We start from the raw sequence: 27,624 nt of genomic DNA on the forward strand, positions 1-27,624 counted from the left end.
CTGGACTCATAGCCACATCCTGTGGCTGGCCTCCCACCTGTTCTACTACCTGTAACCCCGGGCCCACCACTAATTCATAAACACTATCTATATCAGAGTCCTCAATTTCTTCATCATCCTCCAACTGACCAGGAGTATTTATTTACTTACTTACTTACTTACTTACTTACTTACTTACTTACTTACTTACTTACTTACTTACTTACTTACTTACTTTATTCATTCATTTATTTATTTATTTATTTATTTATTTATTTATTTATTTATTTATTTATTTATTTATTTATTTGATTTGTATGCCGCCCTTCTCCGCAGACTCGGAGCGGCTAACAACAATGATAAAAAAACAACATGTAACAATCCAACTTAATAAAACAGCTAAAAACACTTATTATAAAAACCAAACATACACACAAACATACCATACATAACTTGTAATGGCCTAGGGGAAGGAATATCCTAACTCCCCCATGCCCGGTGACAAAGGTGGGTCTTGAGTAATTTGCGAAAGACAAGGAGGGTGGGGGCTGTTCTAATCTCTGGGGGGAGTTGATTCGAGAGGGCCGCGGCCACCACAGAGAAGGCTCTTCCCCTGGGGCCCGCCAAACGACATTGTTTGGTCAACGGGACCTGGAGAAGGCCAACTCTGTGGGACCTTATCGGCCGCTGGGATTCGTGCGGTAGAAGGCAGTATGTACAACACTTCTTAAACACTCAAATACTACAGATTACTATGGTTATGGCGTGATTCTTACCTGCACTGTTGGGTTTTGTTTTACCAGGTTGAAGTGGAAGTATACCGCAGAGATTCCAAGAAGCTTCCAGGTTTGGGAGATCCTGATATTGATTGGGAGGAGAGCGTCTACCTGAATCTTATACTGCAGAAGGTGACTTCAGCATTTTTCTTCTACAACGCTTGCTACCCTGAGGATGGGGGATGTTCTGCAATTTGTAGGGTATTTTGAGAATGAATCTTCACCATCCACCAATCCCTTGGTCATTTCAAGACTTAGCTTGAATCTATTTTATTTATTTATTTATTTATTTATTTATTTTATATACAGTGGTACCTCATCTTACGAACGCCTCTTCTAACGAACTTTTCGAGATACGAACCCAGTGTTTAAGATTTTTTTGCCTCTTCTTCCGAACTATTTTCACCTTACGAACCCAAGCAGCTGCTGCTGGGATGAAGGGGTTTCTTTTTTCCCCCTTTTTTGAAGAAAGAAAAGGGAGGGGCGGCTTGGAGGGGGAAAGAGTTTGCATTTAAAAAAGTAGGAGAACAGCGTGCTTGCACAGGCACTGAAAGGGTGTCTTTTGAAGAAAGAAAAGGGAGGGGTGGCTTGGAGGGGGAAAGACTGCATTAACAAAAGTAGGAGAACAGTGTGCTTGCACAGGCACTGAAAGGGTGTCTTTTGAAGAAAGAAAAGGGAGGGGCAGCTTGGAGGAGTAAAGATTTTGCATGCTTGCAAAGGTACTGAAACGGTGTCTTTTGAAGAAAGAAAAGGGAGGGGCGGCCACTTGCCTTTCTTCCTTCCCACTCACCCTTTAGCCTAGCCTTGCTTCTTCCACCCGCCCCCTTTAGCTGCTCCTCCCTGCCCTCTGTTCGCCTCCCTTCTAAAGTTTGGGATTTTCCTGAAGGATTTGCAGGCATTATTTGCTTTTACATTGATTCCTATGGGAAACATTGTTTCGTCTTACGAATTTTTCACCTTACGAACCTCCTCCTGGAACAATTAAGTTCGTATCATGAGGTACCACTGTATATTCGTCAGACAATTATAGGATGGTAATTTGTATAATTTAATTTAATTTAATTTAATTTATTAGACTTGTATGCCGCCTCTCTCCGAAGGCTCACAGCAAAATACAAAGCACAAATCTAATATTAAAAACAGTTATAAAAACCCAATTGTAAAAACAGTCATACCATCCAATTAAATCATACATAAAATGAAACAGCTAAGGGTCAGTTATGTCCCCCAAGCCTGGCGGCATGGGTGAGTTTTCAGTAATTTGCGAAAGGCAAGGAGGGTGGGGGCAGTCCTGATCTCCGGGGGGGGAGTTGATTCCAGAGGGCCGGGGCCACCACAGAGAAGGCTCTTCTCCTGGGGCCCGCCAGACGACATTGTTTTGTCGACGGGACCCAGAGAAGGCCAACTCTGAAAATTAGAATTAAAATTAAAATTAACATTAGAAAATTAATGATAAAAGATAATAGGACAGTAGGAAAGAGATGGTAGACACAATGGTGAGCTTATGCACGTCCCTTACAGACCTCTTAGAAAGGGAGAGAGGTAAATTGTAGATAATCTAAGGTTAAAGATTTTGGGGTTAGGAGTAGAAACCACAGAGTCAGGTAGCGCATTCCAGGCATTGATCACTCTATTGCTGAAGTCGTATTTTTTGCAGTCTAGTTTAGAGCGGTTGACATTTACTTTAAAATCTATTATGTCCTCGTGTGTTGTTGTGGTTGAAGGTGAAGTAGTCACTAACAGGAAGGACATTTTGGTATACGATTTTATGAACTATAGTTAAGTCGGAACGGAGGCGACAGAGTTGTAAGTTGTCTAATCGAAGAATTTCAAGTCTGGCAGAGTAAGATATTTTGTTGTGGGAGGAGGAGGGAAGGACTCTTGTGAAATATTTCTGGACTCTCTCAATTGTGTTGATGTCAGATATACAATGTGGGTTCCATACAGGTGAGCTGTATTCTAGGATTGGTCTGACAAATGTTTTGTGTGCTCTGGTTAGCAGATCAATGTTACCAGAGAAGAAGCTGCGAAGGATTAGGTTAACAACTCTTAAAGATTTTTGGCAATATTATTACAGTGGGCTGCATGATCCACCAATCACTTGGTCATATTGAGACTTCCCATCTATTTAAACCTGTAGTAGGTTTATCAATTCCTCAGCAATTTCAGCTTGGCGAAAGAGATTATACGTAGGCTGATGATCCTATAGCAGAGTGGACGGATATACAGTGAAACCTTAAGATACGAACTTAATTGGTGCCGGGGGGAGGTTCGTAACACGAAAGGTTCATAAGACGAAACATTGTTTCCCATAGGAAACAATGTAAAGTCAATTAATCCGTGCAACCAAAAAAAACCCCACAAAAAAACGGCTTTCCGGCTGTTTTAAAAGGTGGCAGCCGGCCTGGGGGGCTTCCCAGCACCCCCCCAACCCGGGTTCGGGGTTCGGGGGGTGCTGGCAAGCCCCCCAGGCCGGCTGCGACCTTTTAAAACACCCGCGCCGCTTCGCAGCTGTCTCCTGAAGCAGAACACGGAAGTTTGGCTTTAGCGTTCGGCTTCCGGAGACAGCTGTGAAGCGGCGCGGGGTGTTTTAAAAGGTCGCAGCCGGCCTGGGGGGCTTCCCAGCACCCCCCGAACCCGGCGGGAGGTGAAGCATTGGGGTGGGGGGGCTGTCAGGACACCCCCCACCCCAGCACTTTGCATCCCGCTGGCTAAGAGCAATCGGGCAGCAGCTTCTGCCGGACATGGGGACTGGGGGCTGCCTGGCTTTGTGTTTTTGGCCTGGGGGGGGGAGGGAGTTAGGAAGGTCCTACTTCTCCCCCCCAGCCAAAACCCCAAAGCATGTTTGCTGCCCCACGATTTAGCCAGGACAGGAGCGAAGTGATGTGGAGGAATGGGGAGCTGAAACCGGGCGGTTTCAGCTCCCCATTACTCCACGTCACCTTCCTAACTCCCTCCTCCCCGAGCCGAAAACCCAAAGGCGGTCTGCTGCCGCCCGCCTGAGCCAGGAGGCGTTCAGGGCGTGAAGGAATGAGAAGCTCAAACGCCGGTGGCTTCAGCTTCCCATTCCTCCATGCATTTCACCCTGAATGCCTCCTGGCCGCCTGGCAGAGCGCTCGCAGCCAGCGGGCGGCTGGGGGGACAAAAAGGCATGCCAGTGCCCGGCTCCTGCCTCTCCGGAGCCGCTGACCGAGCGGAGCGATCTTCTGCTGGCCAGAACGAAGGGCGGGGAAGCCTCTTGCACCAGCTGCTACAGCCGCTGGCTTCCCCGCCCTTCGCCGGCAGAAGATCGCTCCGCACGGTCGGCGGCTGCCCAAAATCGTTACCCCTCCCCTGTTCGGATCCCCCCCCTCCCCGCCCGGGGGGGCGGGGATGGGAGGGAAAAAGAGAAAGAAGGCGGCGCTCCCCGCCCGGCCACGATGGTCCTTTCCTTACGGCTCATGTTGGCTGACGGGGAAGGGGCAGCGAAGTCTGTGCCGAGGCACCCTAAGCCCACCGGTGACCGCCAAAGGGTTGGCGAAGGGAGGGTGCTGCAGCCACCCGGCCAAGTCTATGGACGCGCCTCCCGTCGCTCTGCCCAATCGCAAAGCCGAAGGAGGCACGGGAGGCGGTGAATGTCATGTCCTCCAGCCAGTCAGGCGAGGCAAGGCGGGGAATGTTGGGGGGGGAGTGAAGAAAATTGAAACAGATTACGAAAAGCTCGGTGGTGGATGGCACTGCTTCCAGGAAAACACCCAGCCCAGCCCCCGTGGAGGCATTTTATTTTATTTTATTATTATTTATTATTTAGCTTTGCGATTGGGCAGAGCGGCGGGAGGCGCGTCCAATCGCAAAGCCGAAGGAGGCACGGGAGGCGGTGAATGTCATGTCCTCCAGCCAGTCAAGCAAAGCAAGGCGGGGAATGTTGGGGGGGAGTGAAGAAAATTGAAAGATTACGAAAAGCTCGGTGGTGGATGGCACTGCTTCCAGGAAAACGCCCAGCCCAGCCCCTGTGGAGGCGTTTTCCTGGAAGGAGTGCAATCACCACCACCGAGCTTTTCGTAATCTGTCAATTTTCTTCACTCCCCCCACAACATTCCCCGCCTTGCTTCGCTTGACTGGCCGGAGGACATGACATTCACCGCCTCCCGTGCCTCCTTCAGCTTTGCGATTGGGCAGAGCGGCGGGAAGCGCGTCCAATCGCAAAGCCGAAGGAGGCACTGGAGGCGGTGAATGTCATGTCCTCCGGCCAGTCAAGCGAAGCAAGGCGGGGAATGTTGGGGGGGAGTGAAGAAAATTGAAAGATTACGAAAAGCTCGGTGGTGGATGGCACTGCTTCCAGGAAAATGCCTCCGGGGTGGGCTGGGCTGGGCGTTTTCCTTGGCGATCTTCCCTTGGCTTCCCTGGCGCCAGGCGGCCAGGGCAGCGGCCAGGGAAACGGCCAGGGAAGCCAAGGGAAGATCGGAAGATCGCAGCGCCAAGCGGCCAGGGAAGCAGCCAGGGAAGCCAAGCCGGGAGCAGCGCACCACAGGCAACGCATGCTGTGATCACAGTGTGCGTTGCCTGCGGCGCGCTGCTCCCGGCTTCCGATCTTCCCTTGGCTTCCCTTGGCTTCCCTGGCCGCCTGGCGCTGCGATCTTCCGATCGCAGCGCCAGGCAGCCAGGGAAGCGGCCAGGGAAGCCAGGAAACATCGGAAGATCGCCAAGGGAAGATTGGAAGATCGCAGCGCCAGGCGGCCAGGGAAGCGGCCAGGGAAGCCAAGGCGGCCAGGGAAGCCAAGCCGGGAGCGGCGGCGACGCTGCTCCGGTTGCCTGGTCCTCTCCTGCCTCCCACGCTGATGTTCCCCGCTGCGTCAGGCGCCGCCAGCCCCGAGTCAGACGCACCCTTGCTGCCGCGCCCAGCCGCTGCCCGCCCCATCCTAGCCGGAGCCTGAGCCGGCTCGCTCGGTCGCGCCTCATCGCCCGCGGCCCGCCCACCCACCCAGGATGCATACCTGCTGCCTCTCCCCGTGCCCGCCGCCGGCCCGATCCTGCGCCTCCTGCTTCCCCCCCCCAGCCAAAAATACAAAGGCGGTCTGCCGCTGCCCGCGGAGCAATGGGAAACTGAAGCCGCTGGCGGTTTCAGACTCCCTTTGCTCCACGCTGCTCCGCCCTGCCTGTCATGCGGCGGCAGACCGTCTTTGTGTTTTTCGCTGAGGGGGGGGAGCAGGAGGACCTTCCTGACTCCCTCCCCCAGCGTCGGACCTCCTGCCCTCCCTCCCAGCCAAAAACCCAAAGCGGCCTCCTGAACGTTTTCCGTCTTACGTACCTGCCGCCGAGAAGCCCCGCAGCCCGGCTGTCACATTTTAAAACAGCCGGGTGGCTTCCCAGCAGCCTCCCGAAGCCCAACGCCAAACCCGAACTTCCGGGTTTGGCTTCGGGAGGCAACTGGGAAGCCCCCTGGCTGTTTTAAAAGGTGACAGCCGGGCTGCGGGGCTTCCCAGCAGCCTCCAGAATGCCAAACCCGGAAGTTCGGGTTTGCGGTTCGTAACACGAAAAAAGTTCGTAAGAAGAGGCAAAAATTTTCTGAACCCCGGGTTCGTATCTCGGGTTGTTCGTAAGACGAGGGGTTCGTATCTTGAGGTACCACTTACGTTTTGTATTTGTATTTGTATTTATTAGATTTGTATGCCACCCCTCTCCGAAGACTCAGGGCGACTAACAACAATAAAAAGACAATGTAAACAAATCTAATATTAAAAATAATCTAAAAAAACCCAATTTAAAGAACCACTCATACATACAAGCATACCATGTATAAATTCTATAAGCCTAGGGGGAAGGGAAAATTTCAATTCCCCCATGCCTGACGATAGAGGTGGGTTTTAAGGAGCTTGCGAAAGGCAAGGAGGGTGGGGGCAACTCTGATATCTGGGGGGAGCTGGTTCCAGAGGGTTGGGGCCACCACAGAGAAGGCTCTTCTCCTGGGTCCCACCAAACGACATTGGGACCTAACCGGTCGCTGGGATTCATGTGGCAGAAGGCGGTCCCGGAGTTTTGTTCATTCTTTGCCTGGTGAGTGACTCCTGGGCAAAGTAGCCACTGGATGTGGGTTACTGCAGTACAAATAAACCCTGACTGCTTAAAAAAAAATTGTTTGTGGAAGTTTGTCAGTTTTAAATTAGCTTTGGTGTTAATAATCAAAGTGCCAGACATCACACGCTCCTTTGTTATTTAGTTTCATTGCCAGAGAGTGAATTGATTTATAGAAATCTGCCCGCCTCTTGACTTTTTCTTTCTTTCTTTCTTTCTTTCTTTCTTTCTTTCTTTCTTTCTTTCGTTCGTTCGTTCGTTAGTTAGTTAGTTAGTTAGTTAGTTAGTTAGTTAGTCCAATACACAGTGAGGGTTTTAGTGGGTATATATCTATATACACATAGTAAAATACATGATGAAGGTTATAGAGGAGATACTCATAGTAAAATATATCTAAGAAATAATAGAAAAGAAGGTATAGTAATAGAAGATATCAATGAAAGAATAGAAGAAGAGATATAGGAATAGAAGAAAGGTATAGGAGATATAGGAGAGCAATAGGACAGGGGACGGAAGGCACTCTAGTGCACTTATGACCTCTTAGGAATCTGGAGAGGTCAACCGTACATAATCTAAGGGTAAAGTGTTGGGGGTTTGGGGATGACACTATGGAGTCCGGTAATGAGTTCCACGCTTCGACAACTCGGTTACTGAAGTCATATTTTTTACAGTCAAGTTTGGAGCGATTAATATTAAGTTTAAATCTGTTGTGTGCTCTTGTGTTGTTGTGGTTGAAGCTGAAGTAGTCGCCGACAGGCAGGACGTTGCAGCATGTGATCTTGTGGGCAATACTTAGATCTTGTTTAAGGCATCTTAGTTCTAAACTTTCTAGACCCAGGATTGAAAGTCTAGTCTCGTAGGGTATTCTGTTTCGAGTGGAGGAGTGAAGGGCTCTTCTGGTGAAGTATCTTTGGACATTTTCAAGGGTGTTAATGTCTGAGATGCAATATGGGTTCCAAACAGATGAGCTGTATTCGAGGATGGGTCTGGCAAAAGTTTTGTAACAAAACTTAAACAAAACAAAACAAGCCTGTGATATTGTTTTGTGAAATTGGGTTTTCATTTGTGATTTCATCTATCTTGAGTGTTCTGTTGTTCAAATTGAAACGCTGCCCGAAAATTCTTGCAACAAACCAACAGCCTAAATCAGTCTCTGGGTTTTTTCTGAAAATCTCTCAAGTATTTCAATGTGTGAGGGGACAAAGGTGAGCAAACCTTTTGGATGATTCTAAATTCTAGAAGCCGACAGGGCCAAAATATTTGGAATTTTGTTTGAAGTGAGGGTTTAAGAGGTGTTTAAGCCTCATGTTGCCACACATACCCGCCATCTTAATTTCCCCCCCTCTCCTTTGTCTAGTCCCAACTCCAAAATTTAATATGGTAGATTAATCAACAGCCCTTGAGTTTTGTTGTACATGCTCCTGGTCAGTTGGAGGAGGATGAAGATATTGAGGACTCGGATTCAGATAGTGTTTATGAATTAGTGGGGGGGGGGGGGCGGAGTTACAGGTAATAGAACAGGTGGGGGGCCAGCCACAGGATGGGGCTACGAGTTCATGATCTAGCGAGGGAGAATCAGACGCTCGCTGGGTTAACCCTACATTCAGAAGGGCCCAAAAACGTAGAGAACAGGTGTCTGGAAGAAGATATTAAGGAGAGGAATGGGTTAAATACTATAGTGATGTATTTGGCACGTCAGGGGGTCAGTGGGGAAGAAGGGTGAAGTTTCAACGTTGCCGAAGAGAAAAATGGATGTTTTTCTTGCCGCTCTGAAGTAAGCAAAAGTATTCTGTGTTGATTAACAGTCAGGGCTGCTGTTTTAGAAATCATGCTGTTAGGAAAATAAATCTTGTTAAGTGGAGAAGGAGAAGGAATGTGAGAAATGCAGTTAAGGGAGCTAACAGACCAAGTGCCTGTATGAAATGTGTTTGAATTCCAGAAGAGCAGAGAAATAAATGGAGTTTCTTTATTCATGATATAATGCATTTAATAAGAGTTATTTGTAGTTGCTAAATTTCTACCAGAAACCAGAACAAGTTTAATTTTGAAAACATATTTTTGTTTTATGGGATAAAATTAATTTCATTTGTTAGATTTCTATTCCACCTTTCAGGGATTATTTATTTGCAACATTGCTCGACAATGGTATGGTATTTTCCAAAGGAAGCGTTTAAACATATATACAGTGATACCTCTACCTAAGAACTCCTCTACTTACAAACTTTTCAAGATAAGAACCGGGTGTTCAAGATTTTTTTGCCTCTTCTCAAGAACCATTTTCCACTTACAAACCCAAGACTCCAAAACTGTAACTGGAAAAGGCAGAGAGAAGCCTCGTGAGGCCTCTCTAGGAATCTCCTGGGAGGAAACAGGGTGGGAAAAGGCGGGGAGAAACCTCCGTGGGGCCTCTCTAGGAATCTCCTGGGAGGAAACAGGGCCTCCACCCTCCCTGTGGTTTCACCAATCACAGGCATTATTTGCTTTTACATTGATTCCTATGGGGAAAATTGCTTCTTCTTACAAACTTTTCTACTTAAGAATCTGGTCACAGAATGAATTATTATTATTATTATTATTATTATTATTATTATTATTATTATTATTAACTAGATTTGTATGCCGCCCCTCTCCGAAGACTCGGGGCGGCTAATTAAGTTCATAAGTAGAGGTTGTCACAGAAAGTTAAAGCCTGTTAGGACCTTAATTCCGGAGGTCGATGGACAGAAGCCTCAATCATTTTTAAAGAAGATATTTTTATTTTAAAAACAGAAATAAACAAATAAAAGACTGTCTCGAGGGACTGGAGAACATATACATCTTACATCATGGAGGTTAGGAAGAAGAAGGAAGAAGGAAGAAAACCAAAGTTGGCAGGATATTGTGACTTAAGAGGAGGATCCAATAAGACACACTAGTTAACGGTTTCATTACTAAATGTCTCTGAGGGGCTGTCAATATACAGCGTGACAGAGGTACCACTGTATATATATTTTTCTTCAAAGAATATAAATATAATTTAAACTCTCCTGTTCCTCGGTCTCTTTGTATTAATTAATTAATTAATTAATTAATTAATTAATTAATTAATTAATTAATTAATTGGATTTGTATGCCGCCCCTCTCCGCAGACTCGGGGTGGCTCACAGCAGAATAAAACAATTTATAACAAATCCAAATATAATTTAAGATATTTAAAAAACCCCGGTTTGATTTAAAAAAACCCATTTACTAAACAAACATACATACAAACATACTATGCATAAATTGTATAAGCCCGGGGGAGATGTCTCAGTTCCCCCATGCCTGACGACAAAGGTGGGTTTTGAGAAGTTTACGAAAGGCAAGGAGAGTAGGGGCAGTTCTAATCTCTGGGGGGAGCTGGTTCCAGAGAGTCGGGACCGCCACAGAGAAGGCTCTTCCCCTGGGGTCCGCCAACCGACATTGTTTAGTTGATAGGACCCGGAGAAGGCCTACTCTGTGGGACCTAATCGGTCGCTGGGATTTGTGCAGCAGAAGGCGGTCTCGGAGATATTCTGGTCTGATGCCATGAAGGGCTTTATAGGTCATAACCAACACTTTGAATTGTGACCGGAAATTGATCGGCAACCAATGCAGACTGCGGAGTGTTGGAGTAACATGGGCATACCTGGGGAAGCCCATGACTGCTCTCGCAGCTGCATTCTGCACGATCTGAAGTTTCCGAACACTTTTCAAAGGTAGCCCCATGTAGAGAGCGTTACAGTAGTCGAGCCTCGAGGTGATGAGGGCATGAGTGACTGTGAGCAGTGACTCCCGGTTCAGATAGGGTCGCAACTGGTGCACCAGGCGAACCTGGGCAAACGCCCCCCTCGCCACAGCTGAAAGATGGTTCTCTAATGTGAGCTGTGGTATCTCAGGAAGGTAGCTGTTCTGTGAGTTTGCAGATTCCAGATGAAAGGCAACTTCTGTTGGGAAGTAGCTTCAGTTTATTTCATTAAAATGACAATTGAAGAACTTCATAATTTCTCTTGGGGATCTGGACCATGTACACAAAGGCAAAGCTAATGAGAGACCCGATGCCTGATTGGTGTTTCATTGCCAATACTTTGATTTTCTTTTCAGCTGGATTACATAGTGACGTGTGCTGTCTGTACTCGTTCCGATGGAGGAGATATTCACATCCATAAAAAGAAGTCTCAGGTGAGCAGCTCTGCAATTTGGGAACTTTGAAAGGGTGTCTCCTGTTTTTAGTTTCAACCTTCAGTTTCTCCTCCATGGGAAACCCCACCTCCGGACTTCTGTGTTTTTGCAATGCTGCAGGGGAATTTATTTTTATTTATTTTATTTTTATTTATTGGATTTGTATGCCGCCCCTCTCCGTAGACTCGGGGCGGCTAACAACAGTAATAAAACAATGTACAATAATAATCCAATAAATACTAAAAATGATTAAAAAACCCATTAATATAAAAAACCAAACATACATACAGACATACCACACATGAAATTGTAAAGGCCCAGGGGGAAAGAGCATCTCAATTCCCCCATGCCTGGCGGCAGAGGTGGGTTTTAAGGAGCTTACAAAAGGCAAGGAGGGTGGGGGCAATTCTAATCTCTGGGGGGAGTTGGTTCCAGAGGGCCGGGGCCGCCACAGAGAAGGCTCTTCCCCTGGGTCCCACCAGGGTGCATTGTTTAGTTGACGGGACCTGGAGAAGACCCACTCTGTGGGACCTAACCAGTCGCTGGGAATCCCAGCAGCGCAAAAACAGGCGCTTTCCTGGCAATGGAAGTCCGGAGGTGGGGTTTTCCAGTGAGGGGAGCCTCAACAAAATCATAGCATCGCAAAAACACGGAAGTCCGGAGGTGGGGTTTCCCGTGGAGGGGAGCCTCAGGGGAATCCCAGCAGCGCAAAAACGGGCGCTTTGCTGGCAATAGAAGTCCGGAGGTGGGGTTTCCCAGCAAGGGGAGCCTCAGCGAAATCGCAGCATTGCAAAAACACGGAAGTCCGGAGGTGGGGTTTCCCAGCGAGGGGAGCCTTCGGCTGGCAATGGAAGTCCGGAGCCAGGGCATCCCAGCGGCAGCGGCTTGGGTTTGTAAGGTGAAAATAGTTCGGAAGAAGAGGCAAAAAAATCTTAAACCCTGGGTTCGTATCTCGAAAAGTTTGTATGACGAGGGGTTCATAAGACAAGGTATCACTGTATTGTGTGATAGAGAAAAGATTTTTTCTCTATCCACCTTTTCTATCCCATGCATGATTTTATGCACTTAATATAGTGTATTATAGTCACCCCTTAAACGCTGTCTTTTAAGGCTGAAGAGACCAAGGCGTTGCAACCTGGTTTTATAAGGGAGGGGCTCCATTTCCTTGATCAGATGACGTTTCCCCCAGTTCCTTCTTTTATATCCTAACAGAAAAAGCAGGTGGGCAGGGGTTCCAGATGTTAGCAAATCCCCCTTATAAAGCCTGAGCTTCTATTAAAAGGATGGGAAGAGTCCCAGAAGATACAATCTGAAGGGTTGCGTCACCTTGTTCACTTGATCTATTGATGGAGGATCCAGAGTTTACAATTAACTTAGCATTCCCTTCTCCTATTGGTCGTAACTGAACGTCCTACTGTGTATATATATTGCAAGCTACCCTGTTTCCCCGAAAATAAGACAGCATCTTATATTAATGTTTGCTCCCAAAGATGTGCTACGTCTTATTTTCAGGGGATGTCTTATTTTTCTTTCCATGAAGAAGAATTCACATTTATTGCTGAACAAAAAAAAGAACATTTATTATATACTATACAGTAGTTGTCATCAAAAACCAGCATAACCAGACAAACTGCGAATCCTATTAAGAATTTCTTACTACCGTACCATTATTTCCATGTACTACAATTATGCTTTCTTCAAATATATGTTATATATGTTCCGTTCGGAAATGCTTATACAGTGGTACCTCATCTTACGAATGCCTCTTCTAACGAACTTTTCAAGATACGAACCCGGTGTTTAAGATTTTTTTGCCTCCTTTTCCGAACTATTTTCACCTTACGAACCCAAGCAGCTGCTGCTGGGATGAAGGGGTTTCTTTTTTTCCCCTTTTTTGAAGAAAGAAAAGGGAGGGGCAGCTTGGGGGAGGAAAATTTTTGCAGAGAACAACATGTTTGTAAAGGAACTGAAAGGGTGTCTTTTTAAGAAAGAAAAGGGAGGAGAGAGGGGCAGCTTGGGGGAGGAAAATTTTTGCAGAGAACAAGGTGCTTGCAAAGGAACTGAAAGGGTGTCTTTTGAAGAAAGGGAGGAGGGAGGGGCAGCTTGGGGGAGGAAAGGTTTTGCAGAGAACAATGTTCTTGCAAAGGAACTGAAAGGGTGTCTTTTTAAGAAAGAAAAGGGAGGAGGGAGGGGCAGCTTGGGGGAGGAAAATTTTTGCAGAGAACAAGGTGCTTGCAAAGGAACTGAAAGGGTGTCTTTTGAAAAAAGAAAAGGGAGGGGCGCCCCCCTTGCCTTTCTTCCTTCCCACTTACCCTTTAGTCTAGCCTTGCTTCTTCCACCCGCCCCATTTAGCTGCTCCTCCCTGCCCTCTGTTCGCCTCCCTTCTAAAGTTTGGGATTTTCCTGAAGGATTTGCACGCATTATTTGCTTTTACATTGATTCCTATGGGAAACATTGTTTCATCCTACGGACTTTTCACCTTACGAACCTCCTCCTGGAACCAATTAAGTTCGTATGATGAGGTACCACTGTACTAGGCAATTCTATGAAACCTCCCCTATGTCTTACTTTCGGGGGTGACTTATTTTCGGGGAAACAGGGCATGTCATAATTTCCAAATTTTTGTTTTCCAGCAAGTCTTTGCATCTCCAAGTAAACACCCCATGGACAGCAAGGGCGAAGAATCGAAAATTAGCTATCCAAACATATTTTTTATGATTGACAACTTTGAAGAGGTAGGTCCACTCTCAGAGTAGGTCCCTTGCGTAGAAGTTTTGGGAGCATGTGTAATTATAAAAATTAACTTAATGTCTAAAAAAATTAATCTGATATAGAGACTAACTGAATATGGGAAATTTTGGGAATCATGTCTCATAAATGGGTTTATAACACATCCAATGATTGGGTTTTTACTAACGTAAGATGGTAATACGCAATTTTTCATGATTCTTACAACACATCAAATTTTCCAGATAAGATATAAATGACTGCAACTTCTTTATGTCAGTTTATAATTTATGAATTGAGATATATTGGCAACAGTTGTTAATTATGATGTTGTAATCTTAACATTTATATCTAATTAAAATTTCAGAATGATATAAGATATTTTATTTTGAAATTTTACCAAAAAAAAATTATAAAGGTTTTTTTATTTTTGTTCTCATTTATCTGTTTATTTTCCCCTAGTTTTATTTGCAGAATAGAAATAATTAAATACTTTTTAAAATGTTGCGATTAATGCTGTTAAGGTCGTAGAGCTGTAACTCTGCTTAACTTAGAATTCAAATTTACCACTGTAAGTTGACAGAAAACATAAAGGTATTAAATCACCTGCAGTTTGATCAAATATTAACTAAAAGCCTAATTTTTTAAAATCACCTAAATTTTTGGACTGCATCACAACACTGTAGGTTGTACCTCATGATTCTTGACAAACGTATCTCTTCTTTTATGCACACTGAAATCATATGCACCAAAAACAAATTCCATGTGTGTCCAATCACACTTCGTCAATAAAGAATTCTATTCTGTTCTGTTCTGTTCTATTCTATTCCATTCTAGCATTAACATTTATTATTATTATTATTTATTGGATTTGTATGCCGCCCCCCTCTGTAGACTCAGGGCGGCTAACAACAATGATACAAACAGCATGTAACAATCCAATACTAAAACAACTAAAAAACACTTATTATAAAACCAAACATACACGCAAACATACCATGCATAAATTGTAAGGCCTAGGGGGAAGGAATATCTCAATTCCCCCATGCCTGACAGCAGAGGTGGGTTTTAAGGAGCTTACGAAAGGCAAGGAGGGTGGGGGCAATTCTAATCTCTGGGGGGAGCTGGTTCCAGAGGGTCGGGGCCGCCACAGAGAAGGCTCTTCCCCTGGGTCCCACCAAACGACATTGTTTAGTTGACGGGACTAAGAGAAGGCCCACTCTGTGGGACCTAACTGGTCGCTGGGATTCGTGCGGCAGAAGGCGGTCCCGGAGATAATAATTTAGACTAATATACCGCTTCACAGTGCTTTACAACTCTCTCTAAGCGGTTTACCAATATGGATCCTCATTTTACCAACCTTGGAAGGATTAGTCAGCCTTCTGTTCTGTTCTATTCTACTGCTTAATATACCTTAAATATATATTTTTTATTCTTGGTATTAATTCTGATTCTGAATGTGCCTTTTCACACTGTTTGGCTTATCTAAATCAGCGCTTCTCAACCCTGGTCATTTAAAAATGTTTGGACTTCCACTCCCAAAATTCCCCAGCCAAATAGGCTATCTGGGGAATTCTGGGAGTTGAAGTCCATTCATGTTAAAATGACCAAGGTTGAAAAACGTTGCTCTAAAAATCACCTTTGGTGGTTTAAATTGCAGCAAATTATAGGAAATTGGGACTTAGGGATGTTTTTCTCCCCGTAATAAAATTACTTTTTTAAAAAAACTGGTTACAAGATTCAGGAGTAGGCAAAATTGGCTTTTCTGTGACGTGTGGACTCCACCTCACAGAATTCCTGAGCTAGCATGATTGGCCCTGGAATTCTGGGAATTGAAGTCCACAAGTCATAGAAGAGCCAACTTTGCCTACCCCTGCCCTAGACCTTTTACTGAGAATCTGGTTCGCTGGTATAGACTTAATTATAGTTCATAAAATCATATGCCAAAATGTCCTCCCTGTTAACGACTACTTCGCCTTCAACCGCAACAACACACGGGCACGAAATCGATTTAAACTAAAAGTCAACCGCTCCAAACTTGACTGCAAAAAATACGACTTCACCAACAGAGTAATCAACGCCTGGAATGCACTACCTGATTCTGTGGCTTCTACTCCTAACCCCAAAACCTTTAACCTTAGACTATCTACAATTGATCTCTCCCCCTTTCTAAGAGGTCTGTAAGGGGCGTGCATAAGCGCACCACTGTGCCTACCGTCCCTGTCCTATTGTCTTCTTTTGTTACTTTTTATCATTACTTATCTAATGTTTAATAGAAACATAGAACATAGAAGTCTGACGGCAGAAAAAGACCTCATGGTCCATCTAGTCTGCCCTTATACTATTTTCTGTATTTTATCTTAGGATGGATATATGTTTATCCCAGGCATGTTTAAATTCAGTTACTGTGGATTTATCTACCACGTCTGCTGGAAGTTTGTTCCAAGGATCTACTACTCTTTCAGTAAAATAATATTTTCTCATGTTGCTTTTGATCTTTCCCCCAACTAACTTCAGATTGTGTCCCCTTGTTCTTGTGTTCACTTTCCTATTAAAAACACTTCCCTCCTGGACCTTATTTAACCCTTTAATATATTTAAATGTTTCGATCATGTCCCCCCTTTTTCTTCTGTCCTCCAGACTATACAGATTGAGTTCATGAAGTCTTTCCTGATACGTTTTATGCTTAAGACCTCCCACCATTCTTGTAGCCCGTTCAATTTTGTCAATATCTTTTTGTAGGTGAGGTCTCCAGAACTGAACACAGTACTCCAAACGTGGTCTCACCAGCAAATTATCACCCTATAATTGTTTGACAAATAATTAAACAATTAAATAAACAAACAAACAAATAAAATAAAATAAAATAAAGACTTCTGCACCGCTATTAAATCTCTCATGTCTCTATGACAAATGGCCTGGAGTGTTTCTACAGCTACTTATTTATTCCTTTGATTTATTTGGATGTCTCGTTAGGTATTTAGTGACATGACTGTAGGGGAAGGCGAGATGGTTTGCGTGGAGCTGGTGGCCAGCGACAAAAGCAACACTTTCCAAGGTGTTATTTTCCAGGGATCCATCCGCTATGAGGCCCTCAAGAAGGTCTACGATAATAGGGTGAGTGTCCTTCACACGGTGAGGTTGTCTCTTAGACAAACAACATGGGTTCAACCAGTGAAGGGTTGCAAAAAGTTTTCCTAGCACCCTGGTGGGCGTGGCTTATTTTGTGCGCGTGGCTTGGCGGCCAGGTGGGAGTGGCTTGACGATCATGTGATCAGGGGGTGGCTTAAAGATCATGTGACTGGCCAGTTTGACGTCACTCACATCAAGGATTTGGGTTAGGGTGCCTGGCCTCTCCTGGCCTCAAAGAGATACAATTTCCCTATCTATTCACTATTACTGAACATCCAAAATATACCCTTTAATTCTTTTTTTTTTCATTTTTAATGATATATATATGATATAAGATTAAATAAGAGAAGCAACATAGAGAAATTTCCTGACGGTCAGAACAATTAATCAGTGGAACGACTTCCCTTCAAAGTCTGGACAATTATTTGCCTGAAATAGTATAGGGCAGTATCTATCTATCTATCTGTCTGTCTGTCTGTCTGTCTATCTATCTATCTATCTATCTATCTATCTATCTATCCATCTATCCATCCACCTACCTACCTACCTACCTCTATCATCTGTCTGTCTGTCTGTCTCTCTATTATCTATCTGTCTGTCTGTCTATCTACCTACCTACCTATCTCTATCATCTGTCTGTCTGTCTGTCTATCTATTATCTATCTATCTACCTACCTATCTCTATCTTCTGTCTGTCTGTCTATCTATCTATCTATCTATCCATCCATCTACCTACCTACCTACCTACCTACCTACCTCTATCATCTGTCTGTCTGTCTGTCTGTCTATCTATTATCTATCTACCTACCTACCTATCTCTATCTTCTGTCTGTCTATCTATCTATCTATCTATCTATCTTCTATCTATCTCTACCTACCTACCTACCTACCTACCTATATCATCTGTCTGTCTGTCTGTCTATCTATTATCTATCTGTCTGTCTGTCTGTCTGTCTATCTACCTACCTACCTATCTCTATCATCTGTCTGTCTGTCTATCTATCTACCTACCTACCTACCTACCTACCTGTTCTGTCTGGGTGCCCCCAGACTTCAACACCAACTGGAAAAAGCAGCCAGACATGCTGGTAAAAACAAAAGCACTTTATAGTTTGAAAAATAAACACAGAGAAAAACCTGTTCTTCCCAACAGGCAGGCTATGAGGCTTCACAGCAAAGTCCTGACGGCCAGACAATACAGCAGACTTCTTGCTGGCACACACACCACTGTAGAGAATAAGCCCCCACGCCTTTTCCCCCAAGGTTTCAGCCTTCAAGGCCACAAGCCAGAATCAGAGACGCCAAAGATCACAGCCAGGTCCCAGGACTCCCAAAGATAATACTCCACAATACAGGAAGGGTGGGTCTGCCTTTTCAGCCTTTCTGGGGAGAACCACACCCAAACCCAGCTGTTACCTATTTAGGACTGGAAGTACCTGGCTAATTGTCCCCTTCGTTGTGCTGCTCTTCTCTGCCTGTGATCGATGATGGCTTGAGCATTTTCATCTAAGGACTCCAGGCTGCTTGCTGGGCAGAGCTCCACCCCGGAGGATTCTGGCTGTTCTCCCTCTCCCTCGGCCTGATATTCCTCCTCCCCTTCTGCCTGGGCCTCCTCCTCCTCCTCCTGTTCCTCATCCTCCCCCTCTGAGCAGGGAGCCGGCAGAGGTTCAGCCGTTCCCTGAGGAGCCTCAGACGGAATCACAACACTACCTATCTCTATCTTCTGTCTATCTATCTATCTATCTATCTATCTATCTATCTATCTATCTATCTATCTATCTTCTATCTATCTCTACCTACCTACCTACCTACCTATCTCTATCATCTGTCTGTCTGTCTATCTATTATCTATCTATCTATCTATCTATCTATCTATCTATCTATCTATCTATCTATCTATCTATCTATCTATCTATCTATCTATCTATCTATCTATTAGGTTCCCTAATAGTAACCAAGGCAGATCCAATGCCCAACTCATAGCAAATAGCAATAGCACTTAGACTTATATACTGCTTCACACTCTCTAAGCGGTTTATAGAGTCAGCATATTGATTCTCTCACGCACCCAACCTGGGTCCTCCTTTTACCCACCTCGGAAGGATGGAAGGCTGAGTCCACCTTGAGCCTGGCGAGGTTCAAACTCAGCCAGCAGTCAGCAGAAGTAGCTTGCAGTACTGCACTCTTAACCACTGCGCCACCGTGGAAAACTTGAACTGAAAGAGTTTCAGGCCAGTTCCTGTTGATGAAGCAGTGGCTTGAATTTTGATTCCCCTTTCCAGGTGAGCGTGGCGGCCAAAATGGCACAGAGAATGTCCTTTGGTTTTTATAAATATAATAATATGGAGTTCGTGCGCATGAAGGGGCCTCAGGCCAAAGGACACGCGGAAATGGCAGTGGGTCGCGTTTCCACGGGTGACACGTCTCCCTACGGGACGGAAGAAGATTCAAACCCAGGCTCACCACTACATGAGCGAGTAAGTTAACTTTGTTAATTTATTTAGTCATTCATGTGTTTGTTTGTTTGTTTGACTTCTAAACCGCCCTTCTCAACCGAACCAGGGTGGGTATACAACATAATATAGTACAAACTAAATCAGATTTATTTATTTATTCATTCATTCATTTATTTATTTATTAGATTTGTATGCCGCCCCTCTCCAAAGACTCGGGGCGGCTAACAACAATAAAAAAGACAATGTAACAAATCTAATATATTAAAAAATAATCTTAAAAACTCCAATTTAAGAGACCAATGATACAAACAAGCATACCATGTATAAATTCTATAAGCCTAGGGGGAAGGGAAAAAAATTCAATTCCCCCATGCCTGACGACAGAGGTGGGTTTTAAGGAGCTTGCGAAAGGCAAGGAGGGTGGGGGCAACTCTGATATCTGGGGGGAGCTGGTTCCAAAGGGTCGGGGCCGCCACAGAGAAGGCTCTTCTCCCGGGTCCTGCCAAATGACATTGTTTAGTCGACGGGACCCGGAGAAGGCCAACTCTGTGGGACCTAACCGGTCGCTGGGATTCGTGCGGCAGAAGGCGGTCCCGGAGATATTCTGGTCCGATGCCATGAAGGACTTTATAGGTCATAACCAACACTTTGAATTGTGACCGGTATTGTTGTAACTTTTAACAGTCATTGAATGAACTATTGTAAGTCGAGGATGACCTAGGCCTACTACTATCTGTTGTACATACGCCTGATCAGTTGGAGGATGATGAAGATATTGAGGACTCGGATTCAGATAGTGTTTATGAATTAGTGGGGGGGATGGGGTTACAGGTAGTAGAACAGGTGGGAGGCCAACCACAGGATGGGGCTATGAGTTCAGGATCTAGCGAGGGAGAATCAGACACTCGCTGGGTTAACCCTAAATTCAGAAGGGCCCAAAAACGTAGAGAACAGAGGTCTGGAAGAAGATATTAAGGAGAAGAATGGGTTAAATACTGTAGTGATGTATTTGGCACGTCAGGGGGTCAGTGGAGAAGAAGGGTGGAGTTTCAACGTTGCCGAAGGGAAGATGGATGTGTTTCTTGCAGCTCTCAAGTAAGCAAAAGGATTCTGTGTTGTTAACAGTCAGTTCTGCTGTTTTTCAAAGTCATGCTGTTAGGAAAATAAATCTTGTTAAGTGGAGCAGGAGAAGGAATGTGAGGAATGCAGCTCAGAGAGATAACGGACCGAGTGCCTGTATGGAATGTGTTTGAATTACAGGAGAGCAGAGAAATAAATGAAATTTCTTTATTCATGAAATGATGCATTTAATAAGAGTTATGTGTAATTGCTAAATTTCTACCAGAAAACTATCCAAGACTATCAATATAAATTTCACTTGCTTCTGATGCCATATGTCACCAGAGAGGTTAACGAAAATGTTTAAGAAGAAATTGATGAAATATTGGAAAGGTGGTCGTGTACCTGGCTGTTTTTATCATATGTGGTGGACGTTCACAGAAACCAAATAATACTTGGCAGAAATTCAACATTGGATTGAGAAGATATTAAAAAAGACTATTGAGCTAAAACCTGAAATATTTTTGCTAAGTATTTTACCAGAAAATAATTGAATAAAGAAGAAATATACTTAATTATTCATATAGTGACTGCAGCTAGAATTACATATGCACAAAACTGGAAATTGAATAGAATACCAACAGAAAGAGAGATGTTAAGGAAAATTATGGACTGTGCTGAAATGAATACTTACTTTGAGAATTAAGACAAAGACAATTTGGAATATTATAAAAAAATTGGGGGAATGGATTGAAGTTAAAAATAGTCAAAATAGATAAATTATTTTGAAAGTGACGTAAAAGAATTAGAAATCGGATGGTAGGAACCTGGATGACAAAAAGAGAAATGGTGGCAGTATCAGATAATTATGTAACACAAATCCAAAGTAGTTTAGGATTTATACTATTTTAAATATAAAATGTGTATTTTCTTTGTCAATTAGTTTAATTGTAGGTGTGATGAAGCTATGATAGTTTAAGTGAAATTAGAAATTTAAGATGCTCCGTTAATTATTTTTTTTTACTAGATAGGAAAATTTTATATATGTATACTACCAGGCATTGATGTTGTGTTTTTATTCATATATGTTTTATCTTAAGGTGGAGGGGAATTTTTTTTAAAAAAAACTTTATACCCCAATTTTCACTTGCTTCTCACTTCTTGCTGTTTTCTCTCTCCTTGTTAGGTCACGTCCTTCAGTACCCCTCCAACTCCAGAACGCAACAGCCGCCCTTCCTTTTTCTCCCCATCTCTCAAGAGGAAAGTGAGCCGAAATCGGAACGCGGAGATGAAGAAATCTCACTCGGCCAACGACAGCGAGGAATTCTTCCGGGATGTTGAAGATGGAGGTGCGAAAAGTGGGGGGGGGGAGAACCCTTTGGTTGATCTTGGGGTGGGCACCCGACTTCCTTCGGCATTACAGTAGTCCCTCGCTATACCGCGCTTCACCTACTGCGGCTTCACTTCATCGCGGGTTTCTGAGGAAGTCGATCGGCAGATTTAAACAGCCCGCCGAACTCGATCGGCAGGTTTTTTAAAAAAAAATATATCTAAAATTGTAAATACTGTATTTAAATACTGCATCTAAAATAAATACTGTGTGGGAAGGGTTTATAAACACTTAAAACAATGAAAACTTACGAAACAATTACAATATAAATACTTAAATAAGTACTATCAGTCGATAAATTCCCCATCGCGGATTTCACCTATCACGGCCAGGTCTGGAACGTAACACCAGCGATAGGTGAGGGACTACTGTACCCTGTGTCCCCCCCAAAAATATATATATATATAATATATATATACAGTGTTCCCTCGATTTTCGCAGGGGATGCGTTCCGAGACCGCCTGCGAAAGTCGAATTTCCGCGAAGTAGAGATGCGGAAGTAAATACACTATTTTTGGCTATGAACAGTATCCCAAGCCTTCCCTTAACACTTTAAACCCCTAAATTACCATTTCCCATTCCCTTAGCAACCATTGAGATTATTATTCACCATGTTTATTTACTAAAGTTGATTAAAAAAAGGTTTTTTAAAGGCAGACGAAAGTTTGGCAATGACATATGACGTCATCGGGCTGGAAATATTTTTTAATTAATATTTTTGAAAAACCGTGGTATAGACGTTCCGCGAAGTTCGAACCCGCGAAAATCGAGGGAACACTGTAATAATATAATAATATATAATAATATAAGGGTGTGGCTAGCTGATGAGGCCAGAACAGGGCCGAAATGGTGCCATCCTAGTTTCCCTTAATTTTAAAATTTCAGCAAAAACTTTTTTTTATATATATATAATAATTTAATAGACTTGTATTCCGCCCCTCTCCGAAGACTCGTAAGGAAATACTGATGGGTCTGCTTTCAAACCTTCTGTGTATAAAATAAATCAAGTTGCTGTTAAATATGACAGTGAACTGAAGGGCCGATATTTGACCTTTGCCCTCAACAATGATGTCTGGTATATGGGAGCACTTGGGGCTCCTGGTCAAAGGTGTCCCACTGAGCTAACCAGGCCACCTGGCTTGATTCATGAAGGCAATTTGTATGCATCAGTTTCCTTCCTGACGTCGTCTTCTCTATGGCAGATTTGCATAACGCAACCAACCTTCGTTCCCGGTCGTTATCTGGGACTGGACGCTCTCTTGTGGGTTCTTGGTTGAAGTTGAACCGAACGGACGAAAACTTCCTCCTCTATGCACACTTGACCTACGTCACGCTGCCCTTGCATCGGATTTTAACTGGTAAGGCTGCTCTGCTTTTCAATTCCCACCTTCTTTAATCTCCTTAGGTGTCTATCGCCTGGAATGAATGAAGAGGGTGGAACAATGGTGCTTGTCCTCTGCTTATGAGTTTGATAAGTCTTCTCTTCACCTTCCTTCCTTCCTTCCTTCCTTTGTTTATTCCTCCTCCCTCCCTTCTTTCCTTCCTTTCTTTCTTTGTTCTTTTCTTCCTTCCTCCTCTCTCTTTTCCTTCTTTCCTTCCTTCCTTCCCCCCTCTCCTTTCCTTCCTTCATTCCCTCTCTCTCCTTTCCTTTCTTCCTTCCGCCTCCCTCCCTTCCTTTTAAATCTCAGTGCAGATTCTTACATTTTCTGTCAATTGCCCACAGCTCCATGGGGACATTCAGAAAAACCAAAGCACGGGTACCCACTGCTCTTTCCATCTTACATCTTTCGTCTTCAGACAGTAGCATCTTTTTGACAAATGTCTTTCCCTGCACACCTTGGCCTTCCTCTGAGTCAGAAACGCTATTGGGAACACCTTAAGATATTTCCAGGAAACGCTGTCGTGACCATGATTCCCAATGGACTTTCTGAAATTCCACCCCTAGCCATCCCATTCCTCATCGCTGACAGAGAATCAAGGGCCCAGGATGGACTCCTGTTGTCTTTCGTCCGCAGGGGAATGTCTCCAGTAGTGGGCTGCTGCCTGGACAGTCCCAGTTGGAAAAATTGAGATACATATGCATCTATGCGTCCCCAATGCCTGCACGGACGCGCCCGTGCGATAATCAGCTTCTGCACATGCTCAGGAAGTGAAAAACCCCGCGAGGCTGCTCACCTGTGAGAGATTTCGCCAATTTTTGGTGGTCTCGCAAAAAATCATCTAAATCTCTTGTTTTTGGTGCTTGATTGATTAATTTTATTTTTATTTTTATTTTTTAAAATAATTTATTTTAATAATGAAAAACAAAGCAGAAATAAACATACAAACATACTTGCAAACATAAAACAAGCACAAGGTCAATCCACTTAATATGTTGCAATTCTAAATCCCATGCGCGTGAGTGTCCTCATGCGAGGTTTTGTTTCCCGCGCATGCGCAGAAGCTGAAACTCGTGTCAGCGCGCCCGCCAAATGTGCTCGCGATGGTAACCGGGACCCCACCGGTAGCGCCGATGACGGGCAGCCCTTCACTGAATGTCTCCACTGTCTACGAGGGAAAGGGTCAGTGGGCACTTGGTTTGGGGAACGATGGAGACTCTCAAGACGAGGAAATTTTAGGAGGGAAGCTGCATTAATAATTATGTTTGCCGATCCCAGTAAAGCGGCCTTTTGCAATTGACAGATGGAGATTTTGTCAATTCCGATGGTTTTCAAATGTCCGCTGAGATCCTTTGGTACTGCGCCCAGCGTGCCAAGTACCACTGGGACCACTTTCACTGGCTTATGCCAGAGTCATTGCAGCTCGATTTTTAGATCTTCGTATTTCACTAATTTTTCTAGCTGCTTCTCCCCAATTCTGCTGTCTCCTGGGATTGCGATGTCGATGATCCATACTTTCTTTTTCTCCACCATCCGGATGTCTGGTGTGTTATGCTTCAGAATTCGGTCAGTCGGAAGTCCCACAGTAGTTTTGCTTGCTCATTTTCGACCACTTTTTTGGGCTTATGATCCCACCAGTTCTTTGCCACTGATAGATGGTAGTTCCGGCACAGGTTCCAGTGGATCATCTGTGCCACAGCATCATGTCTATTCTTGTAGTCAGTCTGTGCGATCTTTTTGCAGCAGCTAAGAATGTGATCGATTGTTTCATGTTTCTTTGCAGAGTCCATAATAATAATAATAATAATAATAATAATAATTATTATTATTATTATTATTATTATTATTATTATTATTATTATGTCAGTACAACACAGCAAACGAGATCACTATGCTGGATTTCATATTTCATCACCAGTCGGGCGCTTCCCAAGCACCTAGGACTGCGTGATGTAGCGGCGAATTATGTTTGCTGATCCCAGTAAAGCGGCCTTTTGCAATTGACAGATGGAGATTTTGTCAATTCCAATGGTTTTCAAATGTCTGCTGAGATCCTTTGGCACTGCGCCCAGCGTGCCAAGTACCAAGTATTACTATTATTATTATTATTATTATTTTATTATTATTATTATTATTTTATTATTATTATTATTATTATTATTATTATTAATTAGACTTGTATGTCCCCCCCTCTCTGAAAACTCAATGACGTCCGGGCAGGTGGGCGAATGCTCCCACCGCCTTCGCTACTAGTTCGCTGAACCGATGTGAACAGGTAGCAATTCACCACTTATTTCTAGGTAGAAGAAGAGATGGATTTGGAACCGCCCCATGTAACTCTCTGTCATCCTTTTTCCCCCTCCCAGATATTCTGGAGGTGCGACAGAAACCGATTCTGATGTCATAGCTGAGAGCTGGGTCCTGCCTTGGAAAACTCACAGCCAAGTGCCTAAAAAACAAACAAAAAACAAACCTTATCTCTTGCTGTCTTCTGTCACACGGCCGCCACTTGTGTCAGGAACATAACCCTGGAAACAAAAAGGGATCCCTAGGAATTACCAGCCAATCAAGAAGTGCCTCTTTGTTCTTTCCTCCCCTAAGAGAACCAAAACTGGCTCTTTATTGCTTTATAGATTAAAAAACTGGTAGAAGATTTCTAAAGCAAAAAAAAATAAATAAATAAACAAGGGGAAACAAAACCAACCCACCACCATCTCAGAAGTAGGGGGCTCCATAGAACAATAACAACAACAACAACTTTTTATGGACTTGTCGCTTAGCGTTTACTTTCATAATTGGGAACCAACCTGTACAAAATGCATTCATCTTTATACACCTTGAGAAAAAAAATAACCTTGCATAGGATTTCGTACGGGGCGAATCGATGAACCGTCGGTCTTTTTTCACGTGTGTCAGGAAAGCAAACGTCTCCTGTAAGCGTTTTAATCGAATAGTATCGCGACGTAGCGTTAACTTCCATGGGGAAGTTTAAGGGTGGAGGGGAGGGGGGAAATTACGGAGGAGCTGTTAGGGGGATCCGATGGCCAGGTTTCTCTGCTTCTCTCGAAGGGATAATATGTTTGAAAGCCTCGTAGCACTGGTGGGTTCTGCAATATCATCTTCATCTACCAAAGATCAGCAAAAACAAAACAATGCCGCACACATATACACACACACACAAAATCCCAGTTCCCCCCTCCAAAAAAATGTCTTAAGGGTTGAAATTGTAAGTGCTCTGGTGTCATTTGCCTCCGGTCAGTCTTCCACTATACGGGGCCTGTGATTTGAGGAAGAGGAGCAACACGCTAACGGGAGGACAGGAAAGGAAATCCAGAGGAACCTCAACTTGGACAACTGGAAAATTAAAACAAATGAAAAGCAAACTCCTAAAGGAATCTTTTGACTATATCCATCCCGTCAGCTCGAACGGTTCCCCTCGAATTGACGAGTGGTTGCGCGTTTGTGGGTGTGCGTGTTGCTGTGATTTCTCCGTAAACGGAAGACTTGTACTTGCTGAAACGCTCTCCCAGATGTTCTTCCTAGGATTCGAGAGGAGGGGAGGCAAAAATTCTGGAGGAAGCGCCGAGCCCATCGTTGTGGAGTTGGGATCGTTACTCAATTCTGTTGCGGGCGCGTCGGAAGATGTGTAAAACATAGCCGGGGAGGGGTTGAGGTGGTAGAGGAGGGCATTTCATTACTTTCCTGAAAAACACATGCGCTGATGATGGTGACGATTATTTTTTAAATGGATTCTCACTTTAAGTGTTTAAAAAGGAGAGTGTTTGGTGGAGAGATCGGCGTGTAATGACAGGCGGCGGTTCTTATCTTTGGCGGATTTGCACTTTTATTTTAAATGTATAATACAGGTTTTTTTGTGTGGGATGAAGTTCAGCCTGTTTACATATGAACATGTCTGTGCGCCTTTAAAAAGAACTCGGAGTGAACCACACAAGGATTGGGGCGAGGCGTGCCTAGTGTCGGAGGGAGGTTGTAGAGGGGCAACATTAAAGATGGCAGCCATGATTTCATGATCCAACACCCATTCTTTTTTTTATGTACCGTATTTTTCGGAGTATAAGACGCGCCAGGATATATGATACACCTTAGTTTTTGGGGAGGAAACTAGGGAAAAGAATCTGCTTACCAGGTATTCATCTGGCTAATGTCCTTAGTCTGGTCAGCTACAGCACATTATTTTATCCCCTGGTTAGGGCTTTAAAAAGTTTTTATTTGGAGAGAGTAACAATGAAAGAGCTTGCAAGCCAGTAAGAGCTGGGAACATCATTAGCACCAGGAAAGAAACATTTGGAACAAGTAGAGCAATGGAAAAAAACCCTGGAAAGACGTAGGGCTTGGAAAACATTCTTAGCAGAGAGTAACAATGAAAGAGCCTGCAAGGTAAGAGCTGGGAAGATCGTTAGCAGCTAATTAGGGCTGGAAAAAAAGCTACATTCAGAGTATAAGATGCACCAAAATTATCAGCCTCTTTTAGGGAG

General features: G+C 44.1%; 1 protein-coding gene across 1 annotated transcript in view; it reads left to right on the forward strand.

The window, feature by feature from the left end:
• Positions 1-27,014, forward strand: part of KIAA0930 (KIAA0930 ortholog) — a 91,907-nt gene extending 64,893 nt beyond the window's left edge. The window contains exons 3-10 of the mRNA XM_070755278.1: positions 783-887; positions 10,908-10,985; positions 13,619-13,720; positions 16,689-16,829; positions 19,127-19,321; positions 21,546-21,708; positions 22,952-23,107; positions 25,495-27,014. Of these exons, the coding sequence (XP_070611379.1) occupies positions 783-887; positions 10,908-10,985; positions 13,619-13,720; positions 16,689-16,829; positions 19,127-19,321; positions 21,546-21,708; positions 22,952-23,107; positions 25,495-25,535 (981 nt within the window). The 3' untranslated portion in view covers positions 25,536-27,014. The remainder of the gene's footprint in view (positions 1-782; positions 888-10,907; positions 10,986-13,618; positions 13,721-16,688; positions 16,830-19,126; positions 19,322-21,545; positions 21,709-22,951; positions 23,108-25,494) is intronic.
• The last annotated feature ends 610 nt before the right edge of the window (positions 27,015-27,624 follow it).

The sequence above is a fragment of the Erythrolamprus reginae genome, chromosome 6 (assembly GCF_031021105.1).
Source record: "Erythrolamprus reginae isolate rEryReg1 chromosome 6, rEryReg1.hap1, whole genome shotgun sequence".
Taxonomy (NCBI): Eukaryota; Metazoa; Chordata; class Lepidosauria; order Squamata; family Dipsadidae; genus Erythrolamprus; species Erythrolamprus reginae.